General features: G+C 35.7%; 1 protein-coding gene across 8 annotated transcripts in view; it reads left to right on the top strand.

Annotated features, from left to right (window-relative positions):
- FOXP2 (forkhead box P2) overlaps window positions 1-26301 on the top strand; it is a 583386-nt gene that overhangs the window by 422179 nt on the left and 134906 nt on the right. For 7 of the 8 annotated variants that reach the window (XM_039250276.1, XM_039250275.1, XM_039250281.1 and 4 more), the window contains one exon: window positions 1850-1939. In XM_039250276.1, the coding sequence (XP_039106207.1) occupies window positions 1850-1939 (90 nt within the window). Of the gene's footprint in view, window positions 1-1849; window positions 1940-5492; window positions 5551-26301 lie in introns of those variants that run through there. The other variant, XM_039250282.1, reaches the window with a different exon arrangement.

The following is a 26301-nucleotide window of genomic DNA, read 5'->3' on the forward strand; positions in this document are numbered from 1 at the left end:
TCAAACTGCACTTTCCATAAAATTGCCTGAGTTCATTGGAATGTGTCATCCTTAGAAATATCGAGGTATGGGGCGCCTGGGTGGCTCAGTCAGTTAAGCGTCCGACTTCAGCTCAGGTCATGATCTTAACGGTTCATGGGTTCGAGCCCCACATCAGGCTCTGTGCTGACAGCTAGCTCAGAGCCTGGAGGCTGTTTCAAATCCTGTGTCTCCCTCTCTCTCTGACCCTCTCCTTCTCATGCTCTCTCTCTCTCTCTCTCTCTCTCTCTCAGAAATAAATAAAACATTAAAAAAATTTTTTTAAAAAACATTGAGGTAGTAATTACTTGAAAAATTGAAAAAACAAAAGATTGCTATGTGTGAGTGTGTCTCCAAATGTAAAAAGTGTGCTTTACAAACTATGCCAGATCCGGCTCCAGGAAGACAAATCAGCGTTGTTAGGGGAGGGTGCTATAGTGCCTTCAGTTTGTTTACTTTGGTTTCTATGTCTGCCTGCCTTCTCAGAAAACTTGCTTGGAGCCAGACTGTAGCAGCCCTCTCTCTGTCTTTTCATAATTGATCAGGGGATGACTGCCTTCCCCGAGGGTTAAGACGTGGCAACTTTTTCTGTTTGCTCAGCATCTCAATGCAGTAGTTCAAACATTGTTCACACCAGCTGGCAGTGTAATGCCATATGCACATCTTGTCAAAGCAACTGTTGTCATGGATACTAGAAACTCTCTTAAAAACCAGATCATTGATTCCAATCAAAATTGTACTTTTTATCAGCTTAGAATCTCAATTATGATAGTAGAATATTGATCTAAGATATTCTCCCATCATGAAAAATTTACCTTGTATTCTAAAACACTGAAGAACAGAGTAGGGCAATGATTTATTTCAGTTTTATGTGCTGAAAAATTTCATCATTAGTGTTCATTAAACTCAGTCATTGAGAGAACAAATGAGTTTGCAAAGTAGACGCTCTTAGAAAGTTTTTTTTCCCTTTAATTTATACTACTACCCTAAAAGCATCTCAATATGTATTTTTATGGCATTCGTTTTTATGTAAGTTTTTATAGTACACTCACCGAACTGTCACTCCTCCTGTAAATGAAATGCTTAATTTCTTATGTTAAGTCTTATTTTCCTGAATGGGGGGAAAAACATAAAAATAAATGAAAACATCTTCTATTTTGATTGGTATTCTGTCACACATAGAAACAAATCTGATTGGTTGAGTGGTAATTTCTTTGTTCTCTGATTTTGCTAAGAATGCAAATGAAAACCACTCAATTTTATTTGGCATTAAAACTGCACTTTATTTTGTCAAAGGAGAGGTTTCCCCTTGAATTGTAAGTACAAAAAAAGTGTTTTTAATCTTTGGTGAAAATCCTTATTAATTCACTTTCAAGATAATCTGATGTTGATTTGTCAAATTTAATTACAGCTTCCGGTAACACTTGAAGTCTACTGCTTTTGCTTCAAAATTGTAATATGAAAATGCAAATTGAATGATAATTTAAAAGGGAGTGGGCATTTTAGTTGAACACTCAAAGACAAGTTCCTTGTGGAAATGAGGTTATTGATGCAGTTTATGATTTTTTCCTCTTTAAGCTCTTTAAACAAATTAACTTTATTTCCTGCAGGATTACATGTATTTCCATGACTTTAAGTAAAGTTGTATATGTGTGATATGTGGAATTTTTTTTCACATTAGAAGATATTTAATAATTCTCTCTAGAAGGGAGGATGGGGAAGGGGCTGTCATACATTGAAGCCTTTTACTGTTAACCAAGGAATAATCAATTATTGATAATCAATTACCATTCCACAAAGTATTTAGATATTGCTCCCTTTTTACTTTTAGGCTCTCCAAGCAGCAAGACAACTTCTCTTACAGCAGCAAACAAGTGGATTGAAATCTCCTAAGAGCAGTGATAAACAGAGACCACTGCAGGTTAGTAAAGCATTCTTGTCCTTGAGGTCTTATTTTAAAAGATGTTCATAATGATAACAGATGTGCAGACCCAGTTGTATACATTCATAGAATTATTACACTTGCATGTATTGCTAATTTTAATTCAAAAAGAGAGTCCACTATTTTTTTTGGAAAGAAAAATAATTTCTATTTTCATAGATTTCGAAAGCATACAAGGTCACTTATTACAAAAATTATATAGAAACCACATTTGGTGTACGTAGGCATGAGAAGTTTTGTATCAAACTCCCTTGTGGGATTTTAACAGAATTTTATTCACACGTTAAAATAAAATGTGAAATTTCTTCCTTCAAAGCAAAGCCATAGTAAGATGGTGTGGAAGGAGACAAAGCAGTCAGTCTTAGACAACCTCCACAGTTGTATCCAAGTGACAAATGCAGAAAACCTTCAAGGTTGCCAAAAACTGTTTGAGTTTGCCAAGGAGTTATTGCTGTTGCTACAGTTATAAAAACACATTCTGGAGTTTGTTGTCCTTATTCACTATGTTTGTCCTGTGCAACTGATAGTATACGTATGTCCTTTAAAGTAACTTTTTGTTACATAATATAACCACTGTTTTATATAGTCTTACGCAGGGGTATGTAGGTCGTTATTTGGGAGAAGCAGCATTTTTAGGGTGTATTTTTTTAATGTTTGGAAGGTAGAATCTAGAGTTACATAAAACATCTTTCAAAGTGTTTATCAGCTCTGTTGAAAAATAAGAAATGTTTTTTCCTGAATCCCGTGTTTTATATAAGCCTAATAAGGTAAGCTTAGTTTGAAAAAAAGTAAGCATCCTTCTTGTTGCTTTATTTTAACAAAACAATCTTGGATTTTTTTTTTAATGGCTTAGCTGTCTATTTTCATTTTCAGGTGTACTCCCAGATGTTAGTAGTTAAGTCTTTTATGATGGCCTTCTGCATGACAGAGAATTACAGACTTACGTTACTTATCTACACAATCCAGAAACTACCTATTCCCTAAAAACTGGATTAAATTTTTGGGCCCTAAACAAACTTGAGACCAGAATATATATTCTTGGGAACAAACCCATTTGTGGGAGGTGGGTGGGAAGAAGGAGGACTTGTGGAGAGCCGATGTGTTCCAACCATCTTCAGTTCAAATGTCTGCCATGATTGCAAAAGTTGTATTGAATCAGCCAGAGCTCAAGATTCATTTTAACTTAAATTTTTTTTCACATTCTTTTGTTTAAACTGATCAATAAATTTATGGTGACACACTTCTCTCACCATCATCTCTCCCTAAATAACGACAGTGATTGGAGTATTTCCATCAAATTGTCTTATTCCATGGGAGCCTCTCCATACATTTACATGACAGAGAAAAATTTACATAGAAGTCACAGAAGATAGCAAATGAAATGTTTACTTCACTGTAGCTTCGGAATGGGAATTTTGCTCTGTTGTTGGCATAGCAAGGGTGGTTTAGTTGTTTGCAGCATAAGCCAAAGGTGGGAGTTTATTGTTTCAACTTTGGGAAACGCACTACATATTGTCCTAATTCTATTTTAACATGCCCCTTGACAAAATAGACAAAATAGTTGTTCCTTCCTCCCCAAAGCTAACTCCAGTAGAAGCCTCTTTATTGCTGGTTACCAGGGTATCTCTGGAAAGAATGGTTGGGCTTCAGTTTGTCTTTCTTTTTTTGTTGTATTGGAAGGCAAGATTTGATACTTTGTTTAACTTAAATATACATAATTTTTCTTGGAAAACACACACATATAATGTAGGAACATTAATGACTCTAAAATAAGAAATTGTTGGTCATGTACCAAATGTTGCATATGTAAAATTTCAGGCAGAAGTCCTCAATTTTGTTATTTTATTGTGGAAGGGTGATTGAAAGCAATTTAAATATCTTTTAACAATTTCAGGTGCTAAACATTACCACAAAGACTTTTCTTGTGTCACTTATATTTAGTGTTTTATGATACATATTAATATATCTCCTTGTATAAATTATAAAACCATAGCATTTTATTTTGTGTTTATTTTGTGTTTTAATCATAGGGTCTAATGCCAAAATGTCATAGGAATGAAAAGTGGTTTTTGTGAATGAGAATTTAGAAGTAATGAAGGCTTACGTCTTCACCAAATTAACACTGCGATTAATATAATGTGAGCCTAAAGTTTTAGTATCTCATAGTATTTGAGAGGTTTAGCAACTGTAAACATACTGCGATTGTGTTACAAACCTAATAACGTCTTCTTAGTTTGCATATGTCGTCAAATGAGGATCTTAGGTGATGCTTGTCCTTGCATCTGCAAATGCTATTTAACATGAGTTTCACTATTAGCTACTTCTGTTAGAGGCTTGAATAGTTTTGTTAAAAATTTTAACCATTTAATATGAAATTAACACTTTGAAACTTTGATGACTTTTTTTTCAGTCTAGTTCTTTTTCTACTTAACTATTTAACCAGTCTTTCAAAATAGAGTTGGTGTAGACTATCTCTTAAAAATTGATAACTAATTGAACATGTTTCAAAATCTGCACTTATAAGGGCTAGGTACTTGGTGCTGATAATAGATCATAGTGGTTTGTGCTTTGTCAGACATAATACATTTTTAGAGAACCAAAAGAGAGTATGTGTTTTTCATTTTAAAATATAGTTTTGATGGAGAACTATTTTATAAAGTTTGAAAAAAATAGAGATAAAAAATCTGTTTTGATGGCTCAAGTCACAAGAACAATATTAGGTCTTGTTATACTCAACTGATTTCTTTTAAAGGTTGAAAAGTAGTAGCCAGATTTGAAGTGTGACATGGTAGAGAGTCTATTTCCAGCAGATTATATTTATCTACTATTACTTTTTCATTTACATTTGTTCAGGGTTTTGTGCTACAGATGGCATAGATATTAGCCTATCTAATACAAAATGGAAAGAAAAAAATCACATCTGACAAGCTCAAGTACCGATTGTAGTAATAATTTCACTTTCATGTATAAATATCTGAATATATGTATTTGAAACATGTTTACATTTTCTATTCATTACATAAAACACCAGTCGAATAGGTCCAATAGTAGGTACATTGATTAATGACATATTGATGAATAACATATAATGATTGTGATGCAAATAGAAGCTGATATTAACCTAATCATTACCAGATGTTTCTTCTTTACATGCTTACTGTATACCCCAGAACACACACTGTAACAGCTAAAGACAGTCTCTCATCTTGAATTCTAATATGTATTTGTATATCCTCCTAGAACTTCCTGGACTTGGTTTACCCACAGTGGTTCATAAAAAGAAAAGTTAGCCAAAGAGAATAAGTAATGCTTTTAATCTCATGAAACTAATTTCCAGATTAAGAAAGAGTATTTTTTTTACTCTTTTTAAACACACACACACACACACACACACACACACACACACCTGCATATGCACACATGCACACTTCCATAATCTGTAAATTTTAAATTTTTCTAGCCTATGACAAATCTACTTAATTTAGTTTAGGTATGAAAATTGGTCGCATTATTGTTCTTGTTACATTTACAGCCATGAGACAGACTTGTGGTTCTTCAACAGCTGTGCAGAGCAGAGACGTAAATTTAAGGTAAATGACATTGCTTTGCTATCTTAGATGAATATTAGTATATAGTATTGTAATCACTTCCTTCATGTAGGTTAATATCTAATATAAGGTTCTCTTTTCCCATAGGTAACTAAAATACTTTTTAATAATTGTGTTAAATAGTTCAAGAACAGAAGAATAAAAAGCAAAAGTGAATTACACTTAGGGGTCTTATTCTTACTCTGCCACCAGCTAGTTATATAAGTTAAGGAAGCCACTCATCATTTTTAAAATAGAGACATTGGGCTTATCTGATGGCCAAAATATAATCTGTGCTGTAAGGCTTATTTTTTAATCAAGTTATAGGCATCTTAATTTTTCAGGAATAGCTGTATCTTCTTGGGTATTAGTTTATGAGTTAAGATTTCATTTGTTTGTTTGTTTTCAGTTACAAAGCACTTGTTTTTTAACATGCCATAGCCAAAACTAATGTTTTGGAATCAATGTACTAAATCCTGTATGCATGGAAACAATTGTGGAAATACCATTTTGTACAGTATCTCAGGAAGCTTTGTTCTGTTTAATGCCTTGCAGTAGTTTTATAAATTGGTTTAAGGAGAAATAAAAGCTACACAAAGAATGATTTTATCAATGTATTTTCCTTAGTAATCTACATTAAAATACGTTGTGATATAATACAATTTAGCAAATTTCTACCTTTTTCTACTTCTTCAACTTGAAATGTTGAAATTAACATAAGCAGACAAAACAAGAAATTCTACAGTAAACTACTCAGCATTTCTAAATTTCATATTCTTGGAAAATATCAAGAATAAAGTATAAATAATGAATATATATTCTAGGAGAAAATGATAACTGTAGAATATGGAATTAGACATTGATAAATATGTTTTAGGAAATTATAAATGTTCATGCATGCATTGGTAAAGAATAATGTTGACTATTTCCTTTTCAACATAATTTCTGATTTCTAGTATGTAAGAATTAGAAGGAAATGTCTTAAATACTGAAAGTAACAAATCAAGAAATTTGCAATATGGATTTGAGTAGAGCAATGTACTATGATGCAGAAAACATAATAAGATATTTTTAAGTGTTTCTGTTATTTTTCCTGTGTATCAAAAAGATAAGCAGTAACTCTAATACGTTGTTTTTATATAATAAATCATAAATTTTAAAAAGTTTAACTTAAAAATTATTCACAAGGAAAGACTATGCCTTGCGCGGTCCTGATTTTCATATTATACTACAGAACATTTCTAAAAGCCAGCATGAAATAAGCAGTTTTACAAGAATGTTACAGAATAAAATCTTAAAATATTATGATGTTGCCACCTGTGGCCAGCTGCTCAAGGCTGACACCCTGTGGAGGAGGATCTAGGATGTCCAGTCCATCATTGCTAAGTATGCTTCAATGGAAAACTTGTGTCTCATCAGCATGTAGGAGAAAGAACATGTTTTGAGTATGAAGCCTACTTTGCCCTTAATCAATAGGACTTTGGGAAGGTAGAGTCCTTGGAGTCCATCTCTTGGAGGCTGTTACCTCATCTCTAAAGAAGAGAAAAAGGACATCTATCTTGTAAGATTGTTGTGAAGACTAAAAAGAATACTGTATAAAGTAACTACCATAAATTCTTGCACTTTAATGAGTTAATAAATAATTACTATTATGGTCAGCTCCAAAAAATTGACATTTAATCCAAGGTTGTGATAAATATTCTATAATATGGTTTCTATTGTTCATCCATAATTTTCACTATTCACTACGTATGCCTAATTTATAAGATACTAAAGTATCTCCCCTTGCTGTAGGCCCCAGACATGCGTATTTCACACTTGCCACACATAAAATTACTTTTAAAATTTTTTAACATTTATTTATTTTCGAGAGACACAGCGTGAGTGGGACACAGAGAGAGAGAGAGAGAGAGAGGATAGAATCTGGCAGGCTCCAGGCTCTGAGCTGTCAGCAGAGCCCGATGTGGTGCACCTGAACTGAAGTCAGACTCTTAACCAACTGAGCCACCCAGGAACCACCCAGCCACCCAGGCGCCCCTCATAAAATTACTTTTCAACGTTTGCCTTTCCTGCTAGGCTGTGAGCTCTATCACACCAGGCATCATGAATGTCCTGTTCACCTCCCATGCCTCACTATGCCTGGTGAATAATATAGCTCAGTAAATACTTGTATGGATGGTGTGGAGCCTGTAAGGAGTCTGTACTGTATTGTTTATGTGGGAGGAGCTTTTGATAAGCAGGTGATATGATCAAAGCAGTGTTTTGTGAAGATCTAGTCAACAGTGGAGCATTTGGAGGATGTTTGGAGGATAGAGAGTTGTGAGGGGTCTGGAATAAATTATTTAAATAGATGAATTGAGCCTTAGGCATGTGGAGTTTGAGCTGATGGCAAGAAAAGTAAGTTAAAGTAACAAATTTTTAGAAAATTAGAAATAGAGAGGTTATAGCCAGAGACAAATATTCATGAAATAATCCAGAAATGATAGATGAACCCATGGGAGTGGAGGTTTCTGGAAAAGATGATTTACCAAGAGGAGCTCAGTAACATCCACATTTTTTTAGAGCAAGAAGAAAAAAGAAGCAGAAGGTAAAAAGAGAGAGTAAAAGAACAGCCAAATTAGCATTCATCACCAAAGGTCAAGGAAAGGAAGAGGTTTTTTTTTTTAATTGTTTTATTTATTTCTGAGAGACAGAGACAGAGCATGAGTAGGGGAGGGTCAGAGAAAGAGAGACACAGAATCTGAAACAGGTATCCAGCCTCTGAGCTGACTGTCAGCACAGAGCCCGACACAAGGCTCAAACCCACGAACCGTGAGATCGTGACCTGAGCTGAAGTCGGATGCTTAACCGACTGAGCCACCCAGGAGCCCCAAGGAAAGGAAGTTTTTGAAAGGTGGAGCTTGTCAACCATGTAAAGCAATGTGCATGAGGATGAGCATTTTCATACACACAATGTTGAATTGCAGCACTGGTGACCCTTAATCCCCTAGTTTCTTTGTCATTCACCAGTAATTCTGAGAATCTGCAGTACTAAGGTGATCTAATATTGAATCAGAAAAAAGAAAACTTACTTTAACATAAATGTTATATAGAAAATTGAGTTAGTAAATGCACTTCTGTTTCTCATATTGCTGTCTCTAACTGTATAAGTCAGTGAAGTAAATGTATATTGCATATCTAATACCGAGTTCCCATAAATTAAGTGTGGAAGAAAACTGCTTTCTAGGAGGTTAAATTTTCTCTTTTCCTACCTACCAAAGCACGTGTTCCATTGTGTAATCCATTAGGATTCTAAGAACATATTCCCTTGCCTTCACTATCTTAACTAAAGTGAGTAAGAAAGAAATAGAACATTAATATTGTTAAGGGAGCTCTCCATAGGATTTAAGACTTAGGCTGTGAATTTTATCTTAAGATGTTTGGAGGTGTTATACAAGCCAAACTGAATGACAAAGTGAACGGTGCGAGTACATGATTAAAGACAAAAAATGAAATTATTTTGAAATTCACTTACATTTAAGATTCTTTGTGTTTCCTCAGTGGATTCTTTTCATATATTTCTATCATCTCACATTCGGTATTTACACTTCGTTTTCTTAAAATTTCCCTACTATCTTCACCTTTTCTATTATCTTGTTCCTTCCTTCATTGTCTTCTTATTTTCTCTCATCATGTAGTCTTGTCCAACTTTCTTAATCTCTGTCCCTTCAGTCCCATATTGAGAAAAGAGTAATCTTAAATGCCTGCAATTACTCAAGTCTATCTTGAACCTAGAAGATATTTTAGCATATCATCTTACAAACAAAATAGAAAGTCTGTGCTCCTTTTTACAATCCAGTATCCAATATGTAGTTCTTACCTTGCCCCAAGCGAAGTTTCCATTATGCAATTTTAAGTTGTAGTTTTAGTATGCAAGCAACTCTGCCCTTGCCGATCTTCGCTACTTAGAAGGACCTAGAACCTGGAGCCTTTCATTTACTGCTAGAAATCCCCTTTCTAGCAGTCACCATCAAAATGTCACCATCAAAATGGTTACATCATCCCTTAACTCTTTTTGTCAGATTTTCCAGAAAACTCATTGAGAGGTGAATATTCAAACTTGAATTTAATAGTTATATTAAATGGCCAATTTTTAAAGGAGATCTTTGGTTGTGCTGATTATAATTCTTTAAATAATGCTGAGTTTGGAAGCACAGCATTTGAAATGATCAAACAGAGGTATAATGAATTGTTCTTTCAAAAATATTTAAGCCGCCCTACCTTAATATGAAAATCATATAAGCTCATTATAAGAATCTAACATGATTTTAAGTTAAATTATGGTTGGGCACTAAGTTACTTTTCCCAAAGGCACTTAATAAATATTAATAAATTGCTAAAGTATAGTAGATTTTTTAAGATGAAAATTATGTTCTCTGATTAGATGAGGAAGAAACCACTCATGAGAACTAATTATAGTAGACCCTTGACATTCACAAGGTATGCATCCTGAGATCTTCATGAACCCTCAAATTCAAGAAATCCCCACTTCAAAACTATGGAGAGATCAATGCAGGCTTCTTTCCAAATACTATTCTTATTCTGAATCAGGCTACCATTGTTATGTGCAAGTGTAACATAAGTTAACAACTTCCAGCTTTCAGGGGCGCCTGGGTGGCTTAGTCGGTTAAGCGTCCGACTTTCGCTTAGGTCATGATCTCGCGGTTCGTGGGTTCGGGCCCCGCGTCGGGCTCTGTGCTGACTGCCAGCTCAGAGCCTGGAGCCTGTTTCAGTCTGTGACTCCCTCTCTCTCTGACCCTCCCCTGCTCACACTGTCTCTCTCTCTCTCTCCTAGAAATAAATAAAAACATTAAAAAAAAAATTAAAAAAAAAAAAAAAAAAAAAAAAAATAAAAAAAAAAAAAAAAAACAACTTCCAGCTTTCAATAAAAGTTGCTTCTTGACTTCAAAATATCATTGTTTTAAAAGAAGAAACATTTTTTTAACATCACAGGTTTTCCTACATCAGTGAGAACAGGTAGAGAACAGCAAAGTACATTCATGATCAAAGAATCATGGGAGTGGAAGAGTTAGTGTATGTATGTGAGAAGTCAGCCATGTAAAGAATAGATCAGCCTTCCCCCAGCATGCTTGATTCATTTTCATGGCCTGACAAATTATGGAAATAGAATGCCTGGAACTGTGGAACTTGGTGGTTTCAAAATTGTCAGGCCAATCCTCAAGGTCTGAATTTTAAGAGCTCACTCTGCTAGATCTTGCACTCTCACATATGTGAGGAAAAATCCAGAGTGAACAAAAAGTGCCCCCTACCTTACTTGCTAATATTTTATTTTAAGGATTGGGAAAGGCACACAATATAAACATTTCCTCTTCCTTAATTTTAAATCTCAATGACTTTAATAAATTACCTGAAGTACTCTTTCAGAGTAAAAATTGCCTGGAATATTTTTTAAGGGCATGTAAGAAAGCAGTGTTTTTGGAATGAAAAGACCTCTTAGAAGTTCAGTAGATGAGTAGAAGGTTTACTTTAATGACCATGGGTTGTTAACTGGCCTAAGAATTCTGAGCTTAATATTTTATCCCTGAAATGAGAGTCTCTGCTTACATCCAGTTCACAGCTGAATCACATCCAGCTTACCTGGTGCGTTTTTTTTTTGTGTTTTTTTTTTTAAGGCTTTGTTGTTTGATCGTGCCAATTTTTATCATTTTACTAGTATAGACATAGAACATGTGGTACTTAGTAGGGAAGCATTTTGATAACACAAAATAGACAGAAAATTCCTTTCCATGGTATATAAATTCTTACACTTCTAATACTAACACTTGTGCTGCTGTAAAAGCTGCCACCTTGATATCTTCTGCTAGTGCTACTTCAAGTTCTTAAGTGACAAACCAAGGAACATGCTGAGCACCGATGTGCTGACATGGGGAAAATCTGTTGTCTCACAGAAAAACTGTAGTAAATTCTTCAGTAGAATATCTTTGTAAAAACAACCCCGCCAAAAAATCTCTGAAAACTATAAAACAATTCTCTTCATATTCCACCTTCTTCCCATAGAACCAAGCATGTAATAGACATTTAAAACATATTAATTGGCAATTAATATATGACTAAAGTTCTGGTTTCTCAAAAACTGGGGCATCGTTGATACTTTTTTCTTTATTACAGAATATATTTCCAATAACCATCACTAGTCTCCTGTGCAGTCTTAGAGTTCATTTAGGCCAGTGTTTTTCAAATCCAAGAAATAGTTCAAAACATTTTAAGACATGGAGAATTGGGGATCCACCCCAGACCATTCAGTAAACATTTGAGGGGATAGGATTTTGGAAAATCAAAATGTTTTTGACTCTCCAGAAGATTCTTATGCAGCGAGTACACACAGTAGTATGCAGAAACCCAAAACTACTTTTCTGCAACAGTGGGGCCCTGTAATAAAAAGTACTGAACCTGGGGGTGCCTGGGTGACTCAGTCGATGAGGCTTCTGACTTCGGCTCAGGTCATGATCTCATGGCTCGATGAATTTGAGCCCTATGTCAGGCTCTGTGCTGACAGCTCAGAGCCTGGAGCCTGCTTCAGATTCTGTCTCCCCCTGTCTCTCCCCGCCCCTCCCCCACTCATGCTCTGTCTCTCTCTGTCTCTTAAAAATGAATAAATGTTGGGGTGCCTGGGTGGCTTAATCGGTTAAGCGTCCGACTTTCGCTTAGGTCATGATCTCGCGGTTCGTGGGTTCGAGCCCCGCGTCAGACTCTGTGCTGACTGCCAGCTCAGAGCCTGGAGCCTATTTCGGAGTCTGTGTCTCCCTCTCTCTCTGACCCTCCCCTGCTCACGCTGTCTCTCTCTTTCTCTCCTAGAAATAAATAAAAAATATTTTAAAAAATGAATAAATGTTAAAAAGAAAAAGGTTCTGACAATTTTTAAAAAAAGTACTGAATCTGAATTTTCTTATTAAAATACTGTGTCTGTTTTCCTGTCTGGGACCCTGTTCTCCAATACACAATGAAAAAGCTGAACTAATGGTACTTCATGTTTCTACCAGATTCAGCACTCCATGAATCCCTGTCCAGTGTTTTGTTTTGTTTGCTTGATTTTTTTATGTCTTTAAATCCGAGCTAATTCAACAGACCCATGAGTAGGTGCCTTGAGATGTCCCTCTCCATTTATTCTTTCCAGAATCATTTCCAACAATATTGTCAGAATTTTGTTTTTACTTTTAGTGAGTTCTCATCAGTACTGTCAATCAGTAAAATCTTCACTAATGAGCTCATCTTTTCTTATATCTTTGATTTGAAAAAATAGTCTCTGCTTTCTGAAGGCCTCAAACATGTCCACCATGTCCAGATGGCCTCCCTTTAAGTATCAGAAACCTTGAGGAAAATGTTCATTGTCTTCAAGGATAGCTGTGTGCTCCAGTGGGCCTCGCAGGCCGATCTCTTGTTCACCACACACTTTTGCATGGTAGATGAGGAGCAGTTCCTCGAACATTGCTTCATGTCTCCACAAAGCTGACCTTGCCCTTTTCTCAATATGCACTTCTCCACCTTCATCTAGAAACTTCTGCGTAGCTTTTACATTCTCGTTGTCAGCTATTCTGAAGTCTCTTTTGATGCCCTCTCCTGCCATACACACACACACACACAATGTAGAATTAATTATTCGTTTCTATATATTACTTCTATGTCATATACCTACTTCTATTTTTATAGGTATCCCACTGAATCATAATTACTATATGCTCCTTGAAAGCTAGGATTCTTTCTTATTCATCTTCACGGTTCCAGTGTCTGGCACATAGTGCATTTTTGGTAAATGTATGGAGTCCATTCATCAGGGTTAGTCTCTATTGAGTTCTTCCTTTCTCCTCTGCTCCAGATATGTTTTTTTCACTTGCCCACTGGGGCATCCCAAACCAGATAAAGTTGTTTTATACTGAAATTATTTATCTCCCTCAACCCTTATCCAATGCTCTCATCAACTTTTCTGAATTGTGTTACTACTGTGTCCATGTGTAAACCCTTCTAATCTGATTGAGCCGTATTCTTCTGTCCTACTGCGACAATTTCCCTTTTCTTCAACCTCTCAGCATGGCACAAAAGGCTATATGTTGTCATATATCTGATACATTACAACCATGACCCAATCCTTACTGATTACTGAATATGCTGTATATTTTGTTTATTCATTCACTCACAGATGTTTATAAGCTGTTTCTTATATACCAGGCACTTTTGGGGTGCCATGAACTGTAAGAAGTTTGATACCTACTTGCCTTGGTTTCTATTTCGCCATCTCTTTTGAAGGTCATTCACACCTACTTACCTACATACCTGCTACCTAGCTGCCAGACTCCTACATTTACTTAAGGCCCTATTCCCTTAAGCCTTCTCTGACTCTTCAGAGGGAAATAATCCCTCACCCATGCATATTTCCAGAACCCATATCATACTTTTATTTTATCATCCCACACATGCTAGTTATAAAGATTCAGTTACATGATTGGATTAGTAACATCAGTCAGGTTACGTTACACCCCCCACCCCCGCATTGCTAATCTGTCTTGTCTTGGCTCTACTAGGCAGTCTGTTTATGACTAATACTTCAACTGATTCCTTTTCCTGTGTAGATAGCATGTAATATATTTTCTTAACAATAACAGTCTTTCTCCTTTTATCTTTTCTTAAATATTTTCTTTCCTGATTTTATCTTCTGGTTTATTAATTTTTATGCACATAATATTTTGCTTACAATATGCTCTTTCCCCCCTATTTAGTCTGTTTTTTTTTTTTAACAAGATAGACTGCTTCATTACTCTATACTAGCAATATTCTAACCCCGCTAATTATCAATGATACTTTTCTTAAGGAACTGGAAGTAAGAAGTATGCTTAGCAAAACTATACCAGAAATGTACAGGATTACAAATGAGATGTGAGGATTTTTCAAATATCATCAAGGAACTATACTTTCTGTATGATTTGTTGGTATATAATTCTTATGAGTTGATTGTATCTGTTGGCTTAGCCATGTGAATGTCAAATATTTCCAGTAAAATACTGTCTAATTTTCTGTGGAATTTATTAGCTGCTCTATTTAGGAATATAGATTTATTTTTCTCATAAAGCATAAACTCTTTAGATATGCAGTCCATATTTGGCTGGTACAACTGCTCAAGGAGAATGTGAAAGATGAGTGTTTCTTTTAGCTTCCTGCCCTGTCCCTGTGTAGCTTTTGTCTTCGTGGCCACAAGTTGGCTGCGCCTTCTCCAGACACAATGTCCATGTTCCAAGCATAAAGAAGGGAATGGCAAAATACAGATAAAGTGTGTGCCAGCTGAATCAGAGCCCCTTAATAACTAGTGTTCCAAGAAGCCTTACACAATAGCTTCTGTTTCCTTCTCATTGGCCTGAACAGTATCACATGAACACATTGTTTCAACTGAATCTGGGAAGCTGATTACATTTTGACCAGGTACTTTATTACACTAAACCCATACTTTTCACAGAGAAAAAAGGAATGATCAATTTTGCAGTAGGCATCTAATGGTGTCTGCCACTGACAGCTTACAATAGATGTTAGTACCAACTCATGTGGTCCAAGGAATATGTGTAAAAAGAGATTTTTATGACTTGAGACACTTTAGTGCTTTAGTGACAATAAGTTTTGTTGTTGCTTTTTTCTGCTAGGAAATTTTAGAAAGTCACAGACCTATGTATTAAAGTAACTAAAGATGAGTGGGTTATAGGACTTTATTCTAAGTTTAATATTTTTAGTTATAACCAAAACATTCTTACAGATCCAGTATATATTCAATATATTCAGTACCAAGTAAACCACAATGCTAAATCCACTAAGCAGAGGTTATTCCTCTCCACCAGGAAGTTGGCCACTGATGCTTGGCAGTGCTGGTTAGGCACCCAGTGCAACACGCATAGGGAGTGAAACAAATACGGGATATGCATATATTGCATGTAGAGAAACAAGTGTTGTTTTTGAAGGGTGATTAAAAGAAATAGTCATAGAAGCAAAAATTTAAATAAGTTAAGGTCAGGAGAAAATTTTTAATTTGGCTATTACATATTGCATAATTACATATTAGGTGCTGGTATTGCTGGAAAGCTCAATAAAGCCCCGACTTTCCTTCCAGCTATAGGGAAGATAAAAGTTGTATTCCATACTTTTTCTGTATTTTCTGCAAGTATCTGAATTATAAGCAACCTCACTAGAAAAAAAAAAAAAAAGGTACTTTGCGGGTCACCTAGAAGAAGTTACAAGGAAGCCTTGTTCTCCCTCATCTCTAGCTCCACTGACATGTATGAGTTCCTGCTGTGTTCTGGGCTTCAGGTATTTTACCCCTGATTGATCACTGTATTTACACCTAACCCAGAATTGGTTAGTGCTGTTCCTATTTTACCTGTGAGGATATATAGGCTCAGAAATGTGCAGTAACTTTCTTAAGGATCCAGGGTTGAATGTAAGTTCTGTCTGATTACAGGTCACCTTTTTCAATTATGCTTGATATTGGAAATGAATAAATCACTTCCTGAGGAATTCTCAGTTTGGGGACAGGTAGGAAGATAGGAGGGGCAGAAATTTCTCTTTCTGCCTTTGGCTGCCTGTCCGGTTAAAGGCTGACCTTTCTGGGGGAGTAAGAATGGGAGGTCCTTATGCTATATGTGACTATGTCCCACCAAACCAGGATAGTTCTGCTGACCATGTATCAGCCTCTGATCCAGGGCACCATGAGAATAGATTTAATCATTGGCTTGGATCTGAGATGCTGAAAATGTATAATGATTTTTAATAATCTTACCATCTCTAAGAGGTTCTACATGCTTTGTAGTAATTATCCAGTATGAAATTAAAATGAACTTAGTCTATCTTCTTCTCAAAATACATTGTTTATGGAATTAGTGAAATTGGATTTTATCTTTCAAACAAAGGAAATAGTATAATGAACTTTCCTGTGAGAAATACATCAATAGGTTCACCTGGTTGGCTCAGTCGGATAAACATCTGAATTTGGCTTAGGTCATGATCTCACAGTTTATGGGTTTGTGCCCCACCTTGGGCTCTGTGCTGACAGCTCAGAGCCTGGAGCCTGCCTCAGATTATGTCTCCCTGTCTCTCTGTCCCTTCCCCACTTACACTCTGTCTCTGTCTCTGAAAAATAAACTTTAAAAAAACTTTTAAAAGAAAAAGACATCATAAATTTTGAAAACAAAGCAAGTAAGCCAAGTGAGCATATTATTTTTATTCTCTAGTAAAATTATGATCTCTTTAAGGATTTGCTTACCTGTTTTTTATCTTGCTCTTCCCGTGTGTGGTTTCTTTTCATTTTATTTCTACTTACTTGCAATGGTCATTTTGCATATCATTAAGCCGGAAGATCAAACCCTGACACCTCTCCAGTGCAGGCAGCCAAATGTAGACGAGGTGCAAGGAAATAGGGAAGAGTTGAAAATATACAATATTTGAGGGCTCATTTTCCCTCTTTTTTTTAATATTTTATTTATTTATTTCTAGGAGAGAGAGAGAGAGAGACAGCGTGAGCAGGGGAGGGTCAGAGAGAGGGAGATACAGACTCTGAAACAGGCTCCAGGCTCTGAGCTGGCAGTCAGCACAGAGACCAACGCGGGGCTCGAACCCACGAACCGCAAGATCATGACCTAAGCGAAAGTCGGACGCTTAACCAACTAAGCCACCCAGGTGCCCCTCATTTTCCCTCTAAAGAAGATGTCCATTTCTTTCTTTCTCTCCCTTTTTTTATTCTTTCCCCCTTTTTTGTTTTTTAATTTTTTTAACGTTTTATTTTTGAGATAGAGGGAGACAGAGCATGAGAGGGGTAGAGGCAGAGAGAGAGGGAGACACAGAATCCAAAGCAGGCTCCAGGCTCTGACCTGTCAGCACAGAGCCCAACGTAGGGCTCAAACCCATGAACTGTGAGGTCATGACCTGAGCCAAAGTTTGACGCTTAACCAACTGAGCCACCCAGGTGCTCCTCTCCCTCTTTCTTTACTAATTTTTCTTTTCCTTTCTCCCCCACTCTGGTTTTCAGGACCCATATTGCAAACCCTTTGATAAATATTAGAATATGGAAATTAATCTGTGAAATACAGGGATGCATATGCATATAGTATAAAAGGGGGGGGTTGCACCTGGGTGGCTCAGTTCCTCAACTGATTCTTGATTTTCACTCAGGTCATTACCTCATGGTTTGTGAGTTTGAGCCCCACATCGGGCTCTGTGCTGACAGTACAGAACCTGCTTGAGATTCTTTCTCTGCCCCCCACCGAAATAAACATTAAAAAAAAAGACTTTGATAATTTCTGATTAGTGATTCCCAAGTCTTTGAGGATATAAGAACTTGTTTGAGCCGTGTGCATTAAGAACTCAAGTTTCTGATGGAGCGCTGATAAATGAATTACTCAACACAAAGATGTATCTTGCCAACACTATAGTGTCAAAATAGCATTGATTCACAATGTCATATCAATATAAATTGCTTTAAAAGAAACTTCTGTTCTCAACATAATTGATAGTGAGAAATGTTTCTTAAACCAAATTAGAAATGATTACTTAAGCAATTGATGTAGTTATTTTATTTGGCATTCCCATTCAATAATTTCCAGCACTGCTAGACTGAAGTAAAGGTTGGCTAATATATTTTTCCCCCACTCCCCACCTTTTTGCTTCCTATTCCATTCAAGTAGATACTTATTTAATAAAAAGAGAGTTCAGGAGTAATGTAGAAATAAATTGAAAAACCTACTCTCTAGAATTTCATGTGAAACAAATGATTATCATGCTCCAGTGGAAAAACCACAAGCTAAAAACAAAACAGCAGTAAGATTTCAAAAGTGGTTTACAGTATTTCCATGTATTAGAATTTACATCCTCAGTCAATCAATCCATCAAAAAAACATGACTGAATGCCCTCAGTGTGTTAGACACTTTGCTAGGCAGACACCACGTACCATAGGGGTTTCAAAATGTTCCTATCCTATGGGAGTTGGCAATTTGGCTAGATAAAAATTCAGGATAATAACCATTTTTCTAAGCTATTTTAAACAAAACTCAGTGGTTTAAGGTAAAAATAAAAACCCTGCTTGACAGTTATGGCTTTTTAGAGCATTCTATGGAATAAATTGGATTTTTCTTTTCTCTAGGTGTTTAGTGAATCAGCCATCACTTACAGAATGAGAAGAATAAGGTTTTCTTCATTTTTGTGCCTCCTAAGGCATTGTTTGTGGTTCTTTAAAATTTGTTTAGGACTGAGTTCCAGAATCTAAGAAGGATGTTGAAGTGTGGAAACAAATCTAAGCATAACAAGTAATATGATAGAGATGATTAAAAGGAAAATGGGAGAGCTGATCACAAAGGGGGTTTACTTTACTCAGAATGAAAAGCAGATGAAAAGGAGAAAAAAGTATTTTAATAATTTCTTCACATTTAAAAGAAACCCTCATGCCATAGATATTTTGCATTTATTTTTCTGCATTGCTGAAACTAAGGCAAGAATACAAATCCTGTTTTAATAAGAAAATTCAGAACACTCATATGATGAATCTTCATGTCTGTAAAGCAGGTTTTTAGGAGCTAATGTGTTGTATGAAAAATATAACTACTGTTCTGTGTTCTATTTAAAATCTTCAAGTAGCCTAATTTTGAGAGATTATTAAGGCAATGAGTTCTTGAAAAAATAATTTAGACAGTTCAGAAAACTATGAGGAATTGAAATTCACCTGAACTCCAAGCTCCCAGTGATTGTGTTAACACGAGTATGTATGTGATCACCTGCATTTCTGTGTGCATCCATGCATGTGGTATCACTCTGCCAGTCTAGAAATGAATGCAGTTTTATAGTTGGTAGTTCTCTTTACCTGTAAGATTGATTTGTATATTCATCCATTGGAGTATAGCTTAGTTTAGGAACTAGAAAAGCATGAACGTGTTGTAAATAACCTGTCAGTGTTCCGTTTAGGTTTTGTAATACAGGGAAGAGGTCAGATTCTGTGGTGTCAGGAGAGGCTTTGGATTCAAGGATTGGCTCCACCACTCACTACCTGTGTGAGCTTGGAGAAAGCAGTTTAGTCGTGTAACCTCATTTTCTTTTTCTGTCAGCTGAGAAGATTTGACTCTGTCTGTAGCTCTACAAGTTTATTATCCTACTCCTTGATTTTTAGCAAAAAATATACCTTTTCAGGAGCTTATATTTATAAAAAATTAACCTTCTTTATGTGCTACATGTCAAAAGCTTTTAACTTTGATAATGAGCTAGTTTTTGTCGATAGCAAAAACAAAAAGAAACAAGATTATTTTAAAATTTAGAAATTTACAGCTCATTTACCGAGGTTAAAATATTCTGGTACTCAGAGAAAAAATGAAATTTGTTGTTAGAATATTATACAGTGTGCATATTCATTACATACAAATATAGTTTTCATTCCATTATGTTTCACATGCCCCATGACATGCCAGCTTATCTGTTTGGAGTACTTTTCTGTGTGCTCAATTATATATGTAAGGTTTTTAATGAAGAAAAATAAAATAAGGAATATTTAGAAATATAATTACATAGAGGTCACAACTGTGAAAATTGCTTTTCTAACAATCACTCTAACTTGGTTATATCACCCAAATTATATAGTAATAAAAATTATTTTTCTGCTCCTAAAGTAACCAGTCTTGGTTCTCAGTAAGAATTTGCACTACATTTATCTAAATAGAAAATAGTTCTTTTCTTTTATTATAGTCACTCTTGAAACAGTGTTTCTAGTACATTTAAAGCCATGAGTTGAAATATTTCAGATCCTGTGAAGTGAAAGAAAAAGAAACTTTGAAATATTTTGTTAGTAAATATTTTGTTAGTAAATGTTTTCTCCTGTTTATTTATACTAATGGCTATTATTCATTTGAATAACAGCTCTGGGTGATAGAAAAGAATATTCTGGGGTCAGAATACCTGATCCATAAGGCTCGTACAGGTTATGAGAACTTGGGAAAGTCACTTAACTCTTCTGAATCTCAGTTTCTTTTATGGTGAGAATTGGTAAATAATGAGCATAAAAATGTAATAGAAATTCAAGCTACAATGAATGTTTTAAGTATTTTCATCTTCTACTATAAAGAAAGCACTTGTAAAAATGGGATTCTGAATGAAATACGGAACTAAGAATTGAGCCATTCAGTGTTTACCTCTATGGAAGTCAACAGCCTGTAAATAAACACATCGTCTTTATTGCTGTAATTCATTACCGTTCATCCTCTTATTCAATTTTCAGGAAATAAAGAACATCTTTAGAAAGCTCTAAATTCATTTCCCATTCATAATGGAAGATTAAAGAGAGACAGTTTTGTTGACAGATTACATGGGTATCTTAGATTCTACCAGCTAGAATCTAACTGAATGATTTAAATACATGAAATAGAAGAATATGTAACAGTCATAACCTGACTTCCTTTTTGATGACACTGAACATATACTTCAATACATATAAACAAAGCGGATCCTTTACAAGATGAAAGTAAATCTCTGTTTATTAAATTCTGATTTGGGTTTGTTAAAACATAAATGGAACCCAGTTTAGAAAAGATGTTCCAAAAGATGCCACAATTATCCATGTTGCAAACACATTTCCAGATCATTAGTAGCTATTGCTTAACTCTCCATTAATGCATTTGTTGCTTCTCTATATTTCTTACTGAAATTTTCTAGATATATTTTAGTGTTCTTTTTAAACCTTTGTGGTGTAAATAAAATATATATTATTTTTTTAAAAAACCTCCAGAAATAAAAATCAATATTCTCGCATGTCCAAACAGAGGAGGTAAAAAATGTAAGGGTTTTATGCTTATTCCACTTATTTGGTTTTATGCTTACTCCATTAATTAATATTATTCAGCTTTATGCTTAATTCTACTAATTAATATTGAGCAAGTAAATATTATGGCTTCTACAAAACTTTGGCCAAAATTTTTAAAGTCAGGAAACATTTAAAAAATAAAAGATCTTCAAAAAATTAGATGCGTGCATTACTGTTTGGAACACACACATACCCATTGAGATTAGTGTGATGTGATTTGTCCTGCAGCTGCTTCAAATTAAGAACAGGTGTGGAAGACAGATTATGCAAATACTCATATTAATGTAATTGTCAAATTGGTGTGTTTACCATTGTGCTTTTAAAGAGTAGACTGTACTCCTATTTTAAATGTAAATTAGCTTCATTCTTGAGAGCAGCTATTGGATAATGAAACATGGTCCTAGCCTAGAAATGAATAATTTCTAATAGTAACACAATTCTAAAATTTTGACATTTTCTTTCTTGGTAAACTGTTTCATACATTTAAAAAATGGCAACGCTGTATTATTATTAGTTCATATATAGCCCTGGTGGTTTTGTGCAAGTTTATGATCCTGGCACTGGGCTACTATTTTCTTTTTTTACTGTTATGTGTAGTGATTACTGTGATAGCTTTTGCTCTCCTTCCATCTTTTCTAATTCAGAACACATCTCCGCTGTCTGTCTTTGTGGGTCTAAACTCTCAAAAATAAATTCTCTGGAGAAGTTACATTTTATTTATTTTAATAATAATCTTACTCATGGAATCTAGTTACTTTCGATTGTATTTTCATATTTTAAGTATCAAACATTATTTTTGATATTTTAAACCATATTTTGCAAATACAGAGCAACCTTTTATTACTGGTTTGCTCATGGATCTGTGTGAGGATTTTGTACTTGCTCAGTGTCATGATACAGACTCCCCTGCCCAAGGAGAGGCTTTATCTTAGTCGTGAGCTGGCCTCCACAGCCCTTTAGCGACAGGTGTGGGTGATCCTATCTAAATGGGTGACGAGGCCAATGAAAAGGAAAGCTGAGGCGTCAACCAGAGATGTTAGAGAAGTCACATTTCTCATGTTCCTATTCTTTTTTAATGCCTCTTTTTCTTTAACAAAAGAGAGGAGCTTCTAAAACATTTATGATTTTAGGTCACTTAGCTCCCATATATATTCAGTGCTCACTTGATGTACCCGATAATGTGTTTATTGATGCTCTCTTGTTTCAGGATAGGAAACAGGCTTGGGAAGGTTAAATTACATTATCTAAGGTCACATAGCTGGTAATTTGAGCGGCGACATGAATTCAAGTCCATTTGATTCCAATTCCTGTGCTTTTTACCCTGATGTTAATACTGATAACATACACCTCTTAATTGCTGTCCAAAACATCTCCCAAATTTTTCATTTTTGGAAAACAAGGTAAAAATAACAAGGATGATGAGGTATCAAATGGGAATACTGCCTTTTCTTCATTGTCTTCATTGTCCAGAATCTAGGTTGATTTGTGGCCGAGATAAAGCTGTGATTTGCAAGGGAAGGGATGGGGAAATGCATGGAGACTCCTTCTTACTACAATAAGGAGATTCTACTGGAGTGATTCTGACTTCCGCTATTCCTTTCTCTCCTGTACTTCATTATCGCCACCTGTCGGGAGGCACTGTGGAGAATGCAATGGGACTGGAGGAAGTTAGATGTTTACCAACAATGTGTAGAATTATCTTTTGATGTGAAGGGCAGAGGAGAGCCTCTGCAGGAGTTTCTCTTGGCATCATGAGAGTTTTCTATGCCTAGTGTGAAGAGAGTTCCTGTTGGAAAGAGTACTACTTTTAAATAATTGATTCTCTTCCTTCAGGTTTCCTCTCTACCTCACATCACAGTCAGGAGGGAGAAGAGGTTGATAGGGAGCAAATTATAATCAGAGATGCCAACAAGATAAGCTTCTGTGTGTGCAGCTTGCAGTCTCTATTCCTCATTAAAGAGTCTATCATTTACCATTATTGGCAAGAAAAGGAGCTGCCACTGAGACGAACAGCGGATAAAAAGTAGCTGATCCAAGGGCTGCTGCTGCTTCCCCTGCAGGGATCAGAAAAGGACCCGCCACAACTTCTGGTCCCCTCGTAAATTCCTAGGGCGACATGATTTCAATTGCTCCCCGCCAAGGAGTAAAGCACATGGTAAAGGAGATGCTGGTACTTTCTGAATTTGGGTGAATAAAAGTATGATTCAGTGTTTTGTTTTGGTGTATAATAGATACAGCAGTTGCTCTGCATACTTCATTCATGGAGTCAAGTCCAAATCCAAAAATACATTCTAGGAAAAGATCCCTGAGAGGTAATTTACTCTAGCCCAGTCCACACACTCCAAGGACATGTAGAGTCAGTGCCTCCTCCCAGGAGGCAGTGAATGGCTCCTTTTGGTGCTACCACTCCCTACTTAGGATGTATCTGTTAAAGTTGAGGATAGACGCATTTCAGAAGTACTTTAAATCAGAATGTCTTACTACTAGTTTGATGTTTAAAAGTGTATCACTACAAGATGATCAGCTAAACTAAGGTTCCTAATAACAAAACATTAACAACTATGGATACTTTTTGTTGTTTGTGGGAAAAAAAAAACCTGAAACAAGTTGAAGGCAACACAGCACATCTAATGTATTACTATATGTTTTATTGCACATAATAAATTATTAGTTTAACTTACTTTATAATAATTTCACTTTTTAAGATATGGAAATTAATACATAAAATGCATTTTTTAATTAAGGAAGAAAGGCTTTTGCTTTAAAAAACATTAAATCCCTACCCTGAATCCTTGGGCTCTAACCCTATGTCCATACATTCTTGGACAATGGGTCAAGGTGAAAAATCTAAGTTTATGCTGTCCTCAGTGTCTTGATTTGAAATATTCAGAATATTGACTTACTTAGAAATTGGAAGCTGGTTTAATACATTGTGCCAGCCATCCTGAAAGCCATTTCATTGAGTCTGTACCCTGGCATTTGTTTTAGAAATAATTGCATGCAAATGTAGTTTAACATCTGTACTATGTCTCTTAATCCTAACCAGGCATTTTCCATTAGATGTAGTCTGCAAGTCACATTAAGAAAAATATATCATCTGTGAAATTATATTCTGAATGCCCCAAATAGCAAAGAAAGGGGCAATATCCAGTAAATCTAGTATGAAGCATTCCTCTCTTTTTCTGAACCCCAAATTTTAAAAAGTTCATTTCATTTCCTTGAGAGCCGCATTATAAAGCTGAACTGAGATCTTATGTTTTCCAAAGTTTACAGTGTAGCTTATCACAAAACTTTCTCGAAGATAAAAATACACTGGTGTGTGACATCAAGTTATTCTCTTCAGTTTTGCTTGGTAATACGGCAGTTAATTTAGTTTCGTACTTTGTACCTTTATTGTGATACCATTCAGACATGTTACATTTTAGTACTCTTCCAGTCTCGCAGCCGAAACTTCCAAGTGAAATTTTGATACTGAACTGACTTTAAATGTATTCAAATTTACCAGTACACTTAAGGAATTAGGGGAAAATGATAAGGAATAAGACACATGTAAGGTCCTAAGAGAGCAACTGACTAGAAGGAAGAAGAAGGAAAATTCCTGGAAACAGAAAGTGATTTCTTGCCATTGTAAAGATTTTATTTTTTATTTTTCCCCTCTGTTTTTAAATTTATTTTTTTAAATTTACATCCAAGTTAGTTAGCATATAGCACAATAATGATTTCAGGAGTAGATTCCTTAATGCCCCTTACCCATTTAGCTCATTTCCCCCTCCCACAACCCCTCCATCATAAAGATCTTAGAAAAACATCTTGTGCCAATCTGCATTAGTCACAGCTACTTCTTCAGGACCATAGATATAGTATTCTAAATACCTACAAAATGTTTTTATGTATTTGACCCTTCATTAAATCCTCCAAGAGAAATGGCAGATGAAGTACACATTTAATGATGAGAAATTTGATGCACATAAAGGCCACTTTACTTCACATGATGCTCTTGAAGATCTGGCCTCTGCCTCTCTTTCTACCCTCATGCGAGCCACTCTCTCTCTTCTCTTGACTTGCTAGACCATCTATCTAGGTTTCTCTGACTGCAGCAGGAGGTCATTTAGCTGCAAGCTTTCATATAGGCTGCTTCATTGATCTTGAATGCTCCCTGCCTCCACCCACCACACTGCCCATTTTGTATATCAACATCTACTCATCACCTAGTCTAAAATCCTTTTCTGTCCCTCCTCTATGCTTCCATAGCTCCCTGTGCATACATCTGTTATTGCATTTGTTCCGTTACTAGTCACTAGCAGTTTGTCTTCCTGATTTGACTATAAATTCTTTGGGCTAGGTACTACCACTTGACTTTGTATCCACAGAAGTGAGAGGGACCCTGACCCAAAATTTGGTTCAGATGTCAAAGCTCATGACACTCCAGATACCAAGAGAACTTAAGAGAAATGTTATTCCTCAAACAAGATACTCCTAGGGAGAGCTGATTGGACACAAGCAGGTCCAGAAGGGAACGGGTTGGGTCTTTATAGTGCCTCTGGGGTGGATTGGAGAAAAGATCCCTCGAGTGGGGATTTAAATTTCCCTACAGTGGCAAAGGAGAGGTATATGCACAAGGTTTCCACCCAAATATTGGACCACAGGGGAAAGGGAGGTTGAGGATTAAAAAGAAGTCAACATTCAAAATAAAAAATGGAGTAGAACTCTTTATGGTGACATAAAATAGGTGATCAGTAAAACTGTAGTGAATAAAATATTGAACAAAGTACAGAGTCAGTCATTAGCCTCCATGTCATTGATAGATATACTTTAAGCACTTTTATGTCCTGAACTGGTATACAGGACCACTGCTCTGTACGTTCTCACTTTATAGAGAAAGCAGTTTTAC

The sequence above is a fragment of the Hyaena hyaena genome, unplaced genomic scaffold, assembly GCF_003009895.1.
Source record: "Hyaena hyaena isolate Hyena2069 unplaced genomic scaffold, ASM300989v1 scaffold_365, whole genome shotgun sequence".
Taxonomy (NCBI): domain Eukaryota; kingdom Metazoa; phylum Chordata; class Mammalia; order Carnivora; family Hyaenidae; genus Hyaena; species Hyaena hyaena.